Raw genomic sequence first — 15,055 nt, 5'->3', positions numbered from 1 at the left:
TGATTCCATATGTGTAATTTCATAGTGTTGATGTCTTCACTATTATTCTACAATGTAGAAAATTGTAAAATAAAGAAAAACCCTTCAATGAGTAGGTATGTCCAAACTTTTGACTAGTACTGTATTTATAACACCCACTATATATATTGCAGATACTGTATATCAAATGAGCCTAGTTAATGAAAGATTAGGTGACATAATTTAAGTAATAGCACAGCTCAACACATTTCAGACGATGTTTAGAAGTGTTGATTGTTATTTGTGATGTCCAGTATGAGAGTGTGTACATGAATTTTCAAGGAAAAATATTGCAGTGTCCTAAGTCATTGAGTCCTCTTTCGTTTTTAAACAGTAGGTCATTTAAAAATATAAATGTGACTTCCTCTCTTAGTGATGCTGGAGATACTGTAATTAACATTTTAAACGTTGAAATAATAATGCTGCAAAACATGTAATTGTTGCCTCTGATTATTTTCACTCATTGTAATTAGAAAGTCAAATACATGTTTCTAGGTTGATTGCCTCAGTGGCATACAGTAGAAAAAAAACTAATTGGAGAAGGAAGGATGTCAGATATGGCTACGTTAATAGAAGCTGCAACGTGTCCTCTCACTGAGAGTGCAATGAGAGTGTTTTGTAATACTGCCACATTTTCCTCTCCAGCATCATCTACACATGGGAGGGGCAACCCAGATTTGGAGAAGCTGCATTATGCATGTCATGTAATTACAATGAATTTAATGCCAGAAGTTATTATTGTGCAGGATTGTATGCACCATTCAATTGTCTTTATGAAAGGTGGGTCAACCAAACACTGTGATGACTGAAACAAAATCACAATGAACAAAATCAATAAAAACAGAATGTTGGATGCACATTTTAGGTATATCATTTTAATTGAAGTTTTGTTTGGATGTTGTTGTCAAGTAAAAACGTGAATGAGAGTGTAGCCTATACAAGTAATACATGAATTTCAAAATCATCTCAACAACTATAAACTCATGGCACATATCTGTTCAGAGCTCATCACATCAAGACTATCTTAGCACAATGTTATGTCGTCTTCATTCTTAAGTGGGCCACTCCATGACACGTTTCCAATTATTGTCAAGGGTGATTCATTTCCAAACTATTGTGATAGCATCCATCTGTAGGACCCAATAATGAAAACATTATGGCTATCATTGCTATCAATCAATAAAACGACACGAGACCCCGTAAGAAATGTATCAACTGTAGGCTCCCTTGGCCAGCCTTAAGTTGCATCTCTATGTGTAAACAGTTAACATGTGTGTGTAAAATTGTGTGTAAACGTCAATCAAAGCTTAATTTCTGAAGCAATTTTCATGATCTGTCAGAATCAGATAATTATTCAGATCCTTGCATTCTGATATTCCATGACACGAAGGTATCTGCTGGAAAACATCCACATGCAACAACATCATCTGAAATTGCACAACCTAAACCCAGCTGTTACTATTCCACATAAAATAAAATACTTAGCTTACAACGCAATTGAAATAATGAAACACTTGATTGCATGTTCCAAAATGTTGATTTAAAAACGTTCCTGACAAGTTGCCTCAAGTTGAATAGGCTACTATCAAGATTTAAGTAGGGTTGAAAATAGTTCGTTTGAATAAGCCAAAAATATCCATTGAGTCGGAAGATGACAGCCCCGGTGTTTGAATGTCCACGTTTTAACCGAAATGTGAACTTGTTTGACATGTTTTAAATGCCGCCCTTCCCCCCTGAACTGTGAAGGAGGGACTCCTTTCACTTGAACATGTACAAGTTATCTTCTGCTCCCAGGACCTCCCCAAAAGTGTGGCATATAAAAGCCCAGTTTACTCATTTGTTTGGGCAGTAGGGTGGTTCTGTCAGGGTCTGGATTGGAGTAACAAAGAACCGGACTCTACGTTTTATGGTTGGGAGTCTGAGGAGTAAAACCAGGATTCCCCTTGCCGCAAAGAGTCTACATGTCTAATATTTAGACATGTTCAGCTTTGTGGATATTCGGTTAGCGCTGTTGCTGAGCGCAACAGTACTATTGGCGAGAGGTCAAGGAGAGGACGATAGTAAGTATCACTTTATATGAGATTATGGGACAGGGACGCTCGCATGAAGAATTGGATAGCGCGTAAAAGGATGCTGCGCACCTTTCTTTTGTGTTTGGGATGTTAAAAATTATGCTTAGCTACCCTGTGCGAAACATGGGGTTAAATTGTCAGCAAAAGCTTATACCATTGCTTTTGGAGCTCCGAAGCTCGATGCATTGAACAAGGATTTTATATTGTTCTGCTTCCATGGCTGAGCGTTTCTCTGGCGTGCAGACACATGTTTAGCGCGCCCCTGCCATCGCTGTTCACGCGCTATTCCATGTCCTCGGGCAAGGGAAATTCTAGCTGCTGCTAAAGCTTGGATGCGCAATGATGACATGATGTTCAGATGGATTTGGAATTAACTAAACATTTACAAACCACTTGAAAAAAATATATTGCTGATGTAAATTAAATACAAATAAGCAATGAGGAAATATTTTTCTGAAAAAAAGCTCAGAACAAAAGTTGATTTGCATTTGAGGCCTATCACCAAAATCTAGGAATTATATTACGAACAACGAATTATGCCTGGACTGGAAAAAGCTCCTGAAAGATTAGACAATAGGAAAGCCACGCCTTATTCTCCATTGGCCTACTAGTATAAATTGAAGTTTGTAACCTATTTAACAAACACAAATGGAATTTGCAATAAGAAGTTTCCATTGCTTGTTTTGGAATAACTTTAAACCAGGGAGTCAAATTAAGTGAAAATAGTTTAACTATGATGTCTTCAATGGAATTGTCTAGACATCAATTGATCAGATTGGATATAGGGAGGGGCATGTGGCTCTGTAGATATTGTCATTGTACAGGCTGGGAGCGCCTCTATGTGGTAGATATTAACAATTACAAGTATAGGGACCCACCGGAACCCCAATCAGAGAGCCTACAGGCCTGTCTGATGTTGGCTATAGCATCGCTTGTAGTTCAAAGTTCAAACATAGGCCTTGGTAATTATGCATGCCACAAAGCATTTCATTGCATTTGGAAACATTTTATGTTTCACCAACCACGTTACAACTCCCATATTAGACACCCCCATGGCCTTTGTCCAATGCTGGTCTACTGCAAAGGTAACAACCAGTGCAACACAATAGGACATTCAGTTCATTTATTTCTGTAGTAGGGAGTTGTAGGGTAGTAGCCTACTTTTTCTTTAAAATTCTCTAAATAGGCCTACATCTAATGCATATCTAAAGGATTCTCAAGTTGGGCCTTGAGCCTTTGGGATCTTGTTAGTTCTAGGCCTTGCCAATATTAGGCCTATGTCGAGTCATTGAGAGTGGCCTCCTAGGATCCTACATTAGGTCTACAGTACCTGTGGTAGGACTTCAGTTTCACAGTCATGACTGGTTTGCTCTTTTCTAGTTTTTCCTGCATTGTCACATTTTTATTCAAAGAGGTTTGGGTTATGCGTTAGAAGTAGGAGGCCTTCTTTTTAAATTATGTCACTTCTGATTTGTCACTTCTGGTTTATTTATTTGCCATGTGACTTACCTTGCATCTCCAAAACTCCATCATCCCAGGTGGATTCGGCAGCTGCTCGTTGGACGGCCAACAGTACAACGATAAGGATGTGTGGAAACCTGAACCCTGCCAGATCTGCGTCTGCGACAGCGGAACCGTTATGTGCGACGAAGTGATTTGTGAGGACACAACCGACTGCGCCGACCCTATCATCCCCGACGGCGAATGCTGTCCTATCTGCCCCGATGACTCCGAGACAGAGGGTAGCCTGCCTTTGATGACCTTATATTTATTTTTTTAACTAGTCAAGTTAGTTAAGAACAAATTCTTATTTACAATGACAGCCTAAGTACAGTGGGTTAACCGCCTTGTTCAGGGGCAGAATGACAGATTTTTACCTTGTCAGCTATGGGATTTGATCTAGCAACCTTTCGGTTACTGGCCCAATGCTCTAACCACTAGGCTACCTGCTGCCCACCTGTGCTTTGTGGTAGTGTTCTGGCGCCGCCTAGTGGCACCAGTTGGCTGCAACATTTCCAGTTATAGACAGAGGGGGACAAACCCGAAAAGGAACTGAGCAGCCCTTAGGCTACACTGCCCAGACTGGGCTGGCCATTACTTAGAATGGACTGTGGATACCTTATTGATGAGAAGCAAATCATCCAGTTGGATATTACTATTGCTTTTCTTTTCCTTCCACCTTAATGAATGGATTAACCCTGTTAAATGCTGGAGATGTGGATGTGCAGATTCATTTTACACTCACATCTCCTCATGTATAGGCCTAATCAGGATTAAGCCTGTGATGCCTTCACATTCCTGTATGGGATCCAGCCATCATGCATTCATTATCAACACAGTATTATTGTACATTGAGAAACATTGTTTTACAGGATAGTACTATGACACAGTTCATGTTTGATATGAGTTTATAAGGGGTAATAATAATATTATATTTTCCTCTCAATTGATTTCATAGGTCCCCAGGGGCCAGTAGTGTCTGAGACAGAGGTAATTATGCACATTTTACTCCCAAGATTGATTTATGTCGGTGAAAATGTATTAGTGCATGACACGGGAGGTTGGTTGCACCTTAATTGGGGAGGACGGGCTTAGTGGTAATGGCTGGAGTGGAATCAGTGGAATGGTATCAAATATATAAAACACATGGTTTGATGCCATTCCATTATCTCTGTTCCAGCCATTATAATGAGCCATCCTTCCCTCTGCAGCCTCCTTTGGTGCATGACTGTTATCATATTATTGAATAATGACAGTTCTGGCCTGCTTACAGGCATCATAAATGAGCCCATTATGTTCATTATGGGTAATATTTGTTGAAATATGTGGTGTATGCTATTCATTTTAGTTCATTCGAACTGTGATATCTTTCGAATGTGCTCTAGGCTTACCATTTGACGCTCCACCAAACAAACGTTCAATGCCTTTATTTGTGCTAAGTATACTGCTACCTCAGTAGGACTACACCTCTCTCATTGGTGCCTCAGTAGGATTATACCTCTCTCATTTGGTGCCTCAGTAGGACTACACCTCTCTCATTGGTGCCTCAGTAGGACTACACCTCTCTCATTGGTGCCTCAGTAGGACTATACCTCTCTCATTTGGTGCCTCAGTAGGACTACACCTCTCTCATTGGTGCCTCAGTAGGATTACACCTCTCTCATTTGGTGCCTCAGTAGGACTACACCTCTCTCATTGGTGCCTCAGTAGGACTACACCTCTCTCATTGGAGTGCAGTGAAAGGAGCACTGTAGCACAACTGATTATCTTCCTCTTGTTGTTCTCCCATAGGGACCAGAGGGAGGAGTTGGCCCCAAGGGTGATGATGTAAGTTTCAAGTTCAACTTAGGACATAAGTTTAACTTAAGTTCAACTTGAAGTTGTTTATTTTCTGTAAGTAAATTGTATAGCTTGCTACATGTCCTATGGTTTAGATGTTCCATGGGAGGCCTAAGGAAAAACATATTCTGGTACGGTGGATTAGTGTCATTGATTCTTCTGACGAATCATGGCAAGTGGTGCTTGAAGTGGAGGTTGGGATTTGAACTGTAAAGGATTGTAAACACAGGTGGACATTTTGGAAGGGGAGGAGCAGGAGACGGTCTTTGGCTTATCTGCTGCTTCTGTTCAGTACAGAATCAAATGGAGTAACTAGACAATGAAATTAGGTTCTGAGTTTACACACCTATTGAATACACCTAATGAACACACCTATTGAACACACCTATAGAACATACCTATGGAACACACCAATGGAACACACCTATGGAACACACCTATGGAACACACCTATTGAACACACCTATTGAACACACCTATTGAACACACCTATAGAACATACCTATGGAACACACCTATTGAACACACCTATTGAACACACCTATTGAACACACCTATAGAACATACCTATGGAACACACCTATGGAACACACCTATTGAACACACCTATTGAACACACCTATTGAACACACCTATGGAACACACCTATTGAACACACCTATTGAACACACCTATGGAACACACCTATGGAACACACCTATGGAACACACCTATTGAACACACCTATTGAACACACCTATTGAATACACATATTGAACACACCTATTGAACACACCTATGGAACACACCTATGAAACACACCTATGAAACACACCTATTGAACGCACCTATTGAACACACCTATGAAACACACCTATGAAACACACCTATTGAACACACCTATGAAACACACATATTGAACACACCTATTGAACATACACATTGAATACACATATTGAACACACCTATTGAACATACACATTGAATACACCTATAGAACACACCTATAGAACATACCTATGAAACACACCTATTGAACACACCTATTAAACACAGCAAAGCTAATTTGCAGTAGAGTTTTTACAGTACAATGTTATTGTAACTGTTTAACTTACAACTTAGTCTATAAAAGTAAAGGTTGACATTAGTTTCTATTGACAGATATAGATTTTTCAAATATGAAACATAATGACCTATTGACCTTTGTTTGAACGTTGTTTGAACGTTGACACAGGTCAAATGTATGGATCGTTGTTCATTGTAGGTTTGCAGCCCATACTGCAGCCTCTACTCTTTGAGTGGCTCCACCAGCACTTGCAAACCAACTGGTGTGAATGATTTTAAACATTTTAAAGAAAAAAATCAACAATTCCAGAATGTATTTTTACAGCATTTACTACTTCACCACTTCAACCACCACTTTTAGGTCTATACCAATTATACCAATTCTAATATCATTTATTTTATGAAGTGCATTAGAAGATAGGCCTGAATTTGTCACAGAACTGTATTTATCTAAGTAACTCACCCATGGGTTGTTGAAGGCTGAGCTGTTACTGAGTAGCTGTCTGTCAATATATCTGTCTCTGTTACTGACTAGCTGTCTGTGTATCTGTCTGTCCATCTCTTCAGGGTCCTGAGGGTGTTCCCGGTAACGATGGCATGGACGGCCAGCCTGGCCTTCCCGGCCCCCCGGGCCCCCCTGGACCTCCTGGCCTTGGCGGTGGAGTAAGTAACCTCATGACAAGACAATATCCACTGACTATTTCCTGTGGATATTGTCCAATTACTACCAGTCTTGTACCAGAGTTATTTACATCCATGTTTTTTACCTGAGAGGAAATATCAACCGATATCTGAGTTAGAGAGCAGTGAGTTTACAGTAGCCCCCTGCTCCCTTCAGCACCAGTGGTGAGTTTACAGTAGCCCCCTGCTCCCTTCAGCACCAGTGGTGAGTTTACAGTAGCCCCCTGCTCCCTTCAGAACCAGTGGTAAGTTTTCAGTAGCTTCCTGCTCCCTTCAGCACCAGTGGCGAGTTTACAGTAGTTCCCTGCTCCCTTCAGCGCCAGTGGTGAGTTTACAGTAGCTCCCTGCTCCCTTCAGGGCCAGTGGTGAGTTTACAGTAGCTCCCTGCTCCTTTCAGGGCCAGTGGTGAGTTTACAGTAGCTCCCTGCTCAATTCAACACCAGTGGTGAGTTTACGGTAGCTCCCTGCTCCCTTCAGCACCAGTGGTGAGTTTATAGTAGCTCCCTGCTCCCTTCAGCACCAGTGGTGAGTGGACAGCTCCCTGGTTCTCTGATCTAAGGCAGGGTTATGGAGGAGAGGAGTTAGAGCTACCCTCCTGTAGGTTTTCGCTCCAACCCCTGTTGAAACCAACCTGATTAATCTTATCGACAAGCTAATTATTAGAATCAGGTGTGCTAGATTAGAGTTGGAGTGAAACCCTACAGGACGGTAGCTCTCCATGAACAGCGTTGGAGTGAAAACCTACAGGAGGGTAGCTCTCCAAGAACAGAGTTGTAGTGAAAACCTACAGGAGGGTAGCTCTCCAAGAACAGGGTTGTAGTGAAAACCTACAGGAGGGTAGCTCTCCAAGAACAGGGTTGTAGTGAAAACCTACAGGAGGGTAGCTCTCCAAGAACAGGGTTGTAGTGAAAACCTACAGGAGGGTAGCTCTCCAAGAACAGGGTTGTAGTGAAAACCTACAGGAGGGTAGCTCTCCAAGAACAGGGTTGTAGTGAAAACCTACAGGATGGTAGCTCTCCAAGAACAGGGTTGGAGTGAGAACCTACAAGAGGGTCGCTCTCCAGAATCAGGGTTAGATTGAAAACCTACAGGATGGTAGCTATCCAGGAACAGGGTTGGAGTGAAAACCTACTGTATGGTAGCTCTCCAAGAACAAGGTTAGAGTGAGAACCTACTGTATGGTAGCTCTCCACAAACAGGGTTAGAGTGAGAACCTACTGTATGGTAGCTCTCCACGAACAGGGTTAGAGTGAGAACCTACTGTATGGTAGCTCTCAATGAACAGGTTTGGAGAGCCCTGGACTAGAAAGAGAAAACAGAGAGGCACACAAATCTGTAATGATAGTAGATAGAAAAGGTTCCTCCTCGTTAATAGTGAAACTAGTAGATACTTGCCCCATTTCCTAATGAATTGTTTGATGTAGCAAGCTGTTATTTCACCCTATATGACTAAAGCTACGTCCCAAATGGCACCCTGTTCCCTATATAGTGCACTACTTTTGACCAGAACCCCGACTTACAGACAGACAGTGTTAATAACAATTATAACCAATTATAAACGTGACTTACAGACAGTGTTATTAACAATTATAACCAATTATAAATGTGACTTACGGACAGTGTTATTAACAATTATAACCAATTATAAATGTGACTTACGGACAGTGTTATTAACAATTATAACCAATTATAAATGTGACTTACGGACAGTGTTATTAACAATTATAACCAATTATAAATGTGACTTACGGACAGTGTTATTAACAATTATAACCAATTATAAATGTGACTTACGGACAGTGTTATTAACAATTGTAGCCAGTTATTAACATGAGTTACAGACAGTGTTATTAACAGTTGTAGCCAGTTATTAACATGAGTTACAGACAGTGTTATTAACAGTTGTAACTAGTTATAAACATATTTTGTTGTTTTGTCATCTCTATGTTGTATGTATTTAGAAACATCCAAAGCGAACAATGTTTTAGAAACAAATTGATCATTTCTTTCCTTTCCTCCAGAACTTCTCTCCTCAGATGCACCACGGTTATGACGAGAAATCCAGTGGCGGCCAGGCCCAACAGGGACCAATGGTACAAACTGCTTTTTTTCTTCCTCTTTGCTGTTTAGTGTGGAGAGTGAAGCCACATTTCCAGGATAAATGTAATTTAATTTATTTGCGTAAAAACATATACAGCAAGATATACATGGACATTGTATTCCCAGAGGATAGCACATACAAGGAGTAATTAAAACACTTTTTTCCAAAATGGTCCTCGCTGAGACAAACCCCTTCAGGAACCCTGATAAGAGACAGTATCAAAACAGTGATGTTAACTATATGAAACACAGATAATGTGGACTGTTGCAATGCAAAACTGTCTTCATAAATGGCCAACCATTGTCTATTACCAAACATCTACAAAATTATTAGTCAGAGTTACGCAATCGCATAGCCAGACCCCAGGCAGACCAGATTAGTATTGGTGTTTTGAAGAAGATCATGGATCCTGTCGACACAGTAGAGTTTATACTAAGCTAGTGCTTAAACAGTGCGATGCTTTCAGGTTTGCAGTAGTCCTCTGGTAGTGGTCGCTCACAATCATCAGCTATTTTATCCTTTAGATAACAATATCTCACAGAATCACTTTATCTCAATCAAAGGAGGAAAAGTACTGCTGCAAATGGATTCATTGATTCATTGGTTGTTGTGTTTCCAACAGGGGCCAATGGGTCCCCGTGGTCTCACTGGCCCACCAGGAAACACTGTAAGTATCCTCTCATTAGTCATTTGATGTGTTGTCAACAACACCAACCTCACTCATCTATTTTTTTTTTTAACAAATAAACATTTATTTGCATCGGTGTTTATTATAGCAGCTACATTCTCATGTTCCCTCTGACCATAACATGTCTATAGTTTGTTTTAGAGACTCTGCATACATTTCTACAGTATACAATGTAGTATATTTATGTCTTAAAACAGTACGTCTTATAGGGCCTGTTTCCCGGACGGAGATTAAGTCTAGTGTGGGACTAAAAAGCACAATGGAGAATCTCCTTTGAAAAATCCTTTTAGTACATACAGGATTAGGATGAATTTCTTTCCGGAAAATGTCCCATAATTTGTTATAATAATAAGTCTTATTGCTTATATACCCTGTGTCATATGGTCTGATCTGTGTTCATGTCCAGGGTCCCCCCGGTCAACATGGTCCCCCTGGCGAGCCCGGTGAGCCTGGCGGTGCTGTGAGTATACAAACATTGCAACTTCCTGTGCCCTTCACGCCCCCCCCCCCCCCCCCCCACACACACACACACACACACACACACACACACACACTGACTATTCACACTTGTGTGTATATTATATTTCAGTGAGCCCTGTCATTTATGATCTATAACAGTCATAATAAATGTATACTATACCCCAGTAACCTTTGACACAAAGCAACACACACACACACACCTCCCTTCATGCTTTTTGTCCCCCCTGTAGGGTCCAATGGGTCAACGTGGTACAATGGGCCCCCCAGGCAAGAACGGAGATAATGTAAGTTGTGTTTTCATGATCTCAACTTTCCTTCTATCTCATTCAATTTGTCAGATATGATATCCACTTTCCTTCTATCTCATTCTATTAGTCAGATCTGATCTCTACTTTCCTTCTATCTCATTCTATTAGTCAGATCTGATCTCTACTTTCCTTCTATCTCATTCTATTAGTCAGATCTGATCTCTACTTTCCTTCTATCGCATTCCATTTGTCAGATCTGATCTCTACTTTCCTTCTATCTCATTCTATTAGTCAGATCTGATCTCTACTTTCCTTCTATCTCATTCCATTAGTCAGATCTGATCTCTACTTTCCTTCTATCTCATTCCATTAGTCAGATCTGATCTCTACTTTCCTTCTATCTCATTCTATTAGTCAGATCTGATCTCTACTTTCCTTCTATCGCATTCTATTAGTCAGATCTGATCTCTACTTTCCTTCTACCTCATTCTATTAGTCAGATCTGATCTCTACTTTCCTTCTATCTCATTCCATTAGTCAGATCTGATCTCTACTTTCCTTCTATCTCATTCCATTTGTCAGATCTGATCTCTACTTTCCTTCTATCTCATTCCATTTGTCAGATCTGATCTCTACATTCCTTCTATCTCATTCTATTAGTCAGATCTGATCTCTACTTTCCTTCTATCTCATTCCATTAGTCAGATCTGATCTCTACTTTCCTTCTATCTCATTCTATTAGTCAGATCTGATCTCTACTTTCCTTCTATCGCATTCCATTTGTCAGATCTGTAGCTCAGAAACAATGATCATTAGTAAAGACAGTAAACTGAATTTAATGTAGACTTCCTCTAGTTTTCCTCCTTTGCAACTTACACCATAATATTTCCCCCCACTGCATATTGACATGTATGATTACATAATTACATACATACTGTATTCATAATATATACAGTACCAGTCAAAAGTTTGGACAAATCTACTCATTCAACGGTTTTTCTTTATTTTTTTACTATTTTCTACATTGTAGGAATTATAGTGAAGACATCAAAACTATGAAATAACACATATGGAATCATGTAGTAAGCAAAAAAGTTTTAAACAAATCAAATTGGGTTGAAGTCGGGTGAATGTGGAGGCCAGGTCATCTGATGCAGCACTCCATCACTCTCCTTCTTGGTCAAATAGCCCTTGCACAGTCTAGAGGTGTGTTGGGTCATTGTCCTGTTGAAAAACAAATGATAATCTCACTAAGCGCAAACCAGATGGGATGGTGTATCGCTGTAGAATTTACAGATTTCCACCGGTCTAATGTCCATTGCTCATGTTTCGTGGACTAAGCAAGTCTCTTCTTCTTATTGGTGTCCTTTAGTAGTCGTTTCTTTGCAGCAATTCGACCACGAAGGCCTGATTCACGCAGTCTTCTTTGAACAGTTGATGTTGAGATGTGTCTGTTTCTTGAACTCTGTGAAGCATTTATTTGTGCTGCAATTTATGAGGCTGGTAACTCTAATGAACTAGTGACTCTGGGTCTTCCTTTCCTGTGACGGTCCTCATGAGAGCCAGTTTCATTACAGCGCTTGATGGTTTTTGCGATTGCACTTGAAGAAAGTTCTTGAAATGTTCTGCATTGACAGACCTTCATGTCTTAAAGTAATGATGGACTGTCATTTCTCTTTGCTTATTTGAGCTGTTCTTGCCATAATATGCACTTGGTCTTTTACCAAATAGGGCTGTCTTCTGTATACCACCCCTACCTTGTCACAACATAACTGATTGGCTCAAACGCATTTAAGAAGGAAATAAATTCCACAAATTCGCTTTTAACAAGGCACACCTGTTAATTGAAATCCATTCCAGGTGACTACCTCATGAAGCTGGTTGAGAGATTGCCAAAAGTGTGAAAAGCTGTCATCATATTTTTGAATCTAAAATATTAAATATATTTTGATTTGTTTAACACTTTTTGGTTACTACATGATTCCATATATGTTATTTCATAGTTGTGATATATTCACTATTATTCAACAATCTAGAATTTTTTTTTTTTTTAAAGAAAATCTCTGAATGAGTAGTTGTGTCCAAACTTTTGACTGGTACTATGTAATTTAATCATGATATTTGCTATTTTTTCATCACTTTTTTATGCATTTTTGTATGCCACGTTATTCTCACTGTTTGCCACAGCATTGTTCACAGTGACAGGACCTCTCTGTCTCTCCATCAACCTCGGTCTCCTCTCTCCTCTGCAGGGTGAGCCTGGCAGGTCTGGTCGCCCCGGTGAGCGTGGTTCCGCCGGCCCTCAGGTGAGTGGCCCTCTAACCCCATAGATCAAGGGTCAGATGCTCCTATCCAAACAGACCTGTCTCTGATACCAAGTATGCATTCCAAATGGCTCCCTTTTCCCTATGTAGTGCCCACAGGGCTCTGGTCAAAAGTAGTGAACTATATAGTAAATAGGGTGCTATTTGGGATGCACACAAATATCAGTAGAGTGTCTACAGGGTGGAATTTAATGTAGAGTGTCTACAGTGTGGGATTTAAAGTAGAGTATCTACAGGGTGGGATTTAAAGTAGAGTGTCTACAGGGTGGGATTTAAAGTAGAGTATCTACAGGGTGGGATTTAAAGTAGAGTATCTACAGGGTGGGATTTAAAGTAGAGTATCTACAGGGTGGGATTTAAAGTAGAGTATCTACAGGGTGGGATTTAAAGTAGAGTGTCTACAGTGTGGGATTTAAAGTAGAGTATCTACAGGGTGGGATTTAAAGTAGAATATCTACAGGGTGGGATTTAAAGTAGAGTATCTACAGGGTGAGATTTAAAGTAGAGTGTCTACAGTGTGGGATTTAAAGTAGAGTATCTACAGGGTGGGATTTAAAGTAGAGTGTCTACAGGGTGGGATTTAATGTAGAGTGTCTACAGTGTGGGATTTAAAGTAGAGTATCTACAGGGTGGGATTTAATGTAGAGTGTCTACAGTGTGGGATTTAAAGTAGAGTATCTACAGGGTGGGATTTAATGTAGAGTGTCTACAGTGTGGGATTTAAAGTAGAGTATCTACAGGGTGGGATTTAAAGTAGAGTATCTACAGGGTGGGATTTAATGTAGAGTGTCTACAGTGTGGGATTTAAAGTAGAGTATCTACAGGGTGAGATTTAAAGTAGAGTATCTACAGGGTGAGATTTAAAGTAGAGTATCTACAGGGTGAGATTTAAAGTAGAGTATCTACAGGGTGGGATTTAAAGTAGAGTATCTACAGGGTGGGATTTAAAGTAGAGTATCTACAGGGTGGGATTTAAAGTAGAGTATCTACAGGGTGGGATTTAAAGTAGAGTATCTACAGGGTGAGATTTAAAGTAGAGTATCTACAGGGTGGGATTTAAAGTAGAGTATCTACAGGGTGGGATTTAAAGTAGAGTGTCTACAGGGTGGGATTTAAAGTAGAGTATCTACAGGGTGAGATTTAAAGTAGAGTATCTACAGGGTGGGATTTAAAGTAGAGTATCTACAGGGTGGGATTTAAAGTAGAGTATCTACAGGGTGGGATTTAAAGTAGAGTGTCTACAGGGTGGGATTTAAAGTAGAGTATCTACAGGGTGGGATTTAAAGTAGAGTATCTACAGGGTGGGATTTAAAGTAGAGTGTCTACAGGGTGGGATTTAAAGTAGAGTATCTACAGGGTGAGATTTAAAGTAGAGTATCTACAGTGTGGGATTTAAAGTAGAGTATCTACAGGGTGGGATTTAAAGTAGAGTGTCTACAGGGTGGGATTTAAAGTAGAGTATCTACAGGGTGAGATTTAAAGTAGAGTATCTACAGGGTGAGATTTAAAGTAGAGTGTCTACAGGGTGGGATTTAAAGTAGAGTATCTACAGGGTGGGATTTAAAGTAGAGTGTCTACAGGGTGGGATTTAAAGTAGAGTATCTACGGGGTGGGATTTAAAGTAGAATATCTACAGGGTGGGATTTAAAGTAGAGTATCTACAGGGTGGGATTTAAAGTAGAGTATCTACAGGGTGAGATTTAAAGTAGAGTGTCTACAGGGTGGGATTTAAAGCAGAATATCTACAGGGTGGGATTTAAAGCAGAATATCTACAGGGTGGGATTTAAAGTAGAGTATCTACAGGGTGGGATTTAAAGTAGAATATCTACAGGGTGGGATTTAAAGTAGAATATCTACAGGGTGGGATTTAAAGTAGAGGACCTACAGTGTTGGATTTAAAGTAGAGTGTCTACTGGGTGGGATTTAAAGTAGGGTATTTACAGGATGGGATTTAAAGCAGAATATCTACAGGGTGGGATTTAAAGCAGATTATCTACAGGATGGGATTTAAAGCAGAATATCTACAGGGTGGGATTTAACGTGGAGTGTCTACAGGGTG

At 40.1% G+C, this 15,055-nt stretch overlaps 1 protein-coding gene across 1 annotated transcript in view; it reads left to right on the top strand.

Moving 5' to 3' along the window:
- The first annotated feature begins 1,789 nt into the window (after positions 1 to 1,789).
- LOC139381400 (collagen alpha-1(I) chain-like) overlaps positions 1,790 to 15,055 on the top strand; it is a 38,208-nt gene continuing 24,942 nt past the window's right edge. Inside the window, exons 1-10 of the mRNA XM_071124900.1 lie at positions 1,790 to 2,078; positions 3,629 to 3,832; positions 4,549 to 4,580; positions 5,382 to 5,417; positions 7,041 to 7,136; positions 9,176 to 9,247; positions 9,878 to 9,922; positions 10,350 to 10,403; positions 10,654 to 10,707; positions 12,924 to 12,977. Coding sequence (XP_070981001.1) covers positions 1,997 to 2,078; positions 3,629 to 3,832; positions 4,549 to 4,580; positions 5,382 to 5,417; positions 7,041 to 7,136; positions 9,176 to 9,247; positions 9,878 to 9,922; positions 10,350 to 10,403; positions 10,654 to 10,707; positions 12,924 to 12,977 — 729 coding nt within the window. The 5' untranslated portion in view covers positions 1,790 to 1,996. The remainder of the gene's footprint in view (positions 2,079 to 3,628; positions 3,833 to 4,548; positions 4,581 to 5,381; positions 5,418 to 7,040; positions 7,137 to 9,175; positions 9,248 to 9,877; positions 9,923 to 10,349; positions 10,404 to 10,653; positions 10,708 to 12,923; positions 12,978 to 15,055) is intronic.

This window comes from Oncorhynchus clarkii, chromosome 23 (genome assembly GCF_045791955.1).
Source record: "Oncorhynchus clarkii lewisi isolate Uvic-CL-2024 chromosome 23, UVic_Ocla_1.0, whole genome shotgun sequence".
NCBI classification, from domain to species: domain Eukaryota; kingdom Metazoa; phylum Chordata; class Actinopteri; order Salmoniformes; family Salmonidae; genus Oncorhynchus; species Oncorhynchus clarkii.
This window is presented reverse-complemented; position numbering and strand designations above follow the sequence as displayed.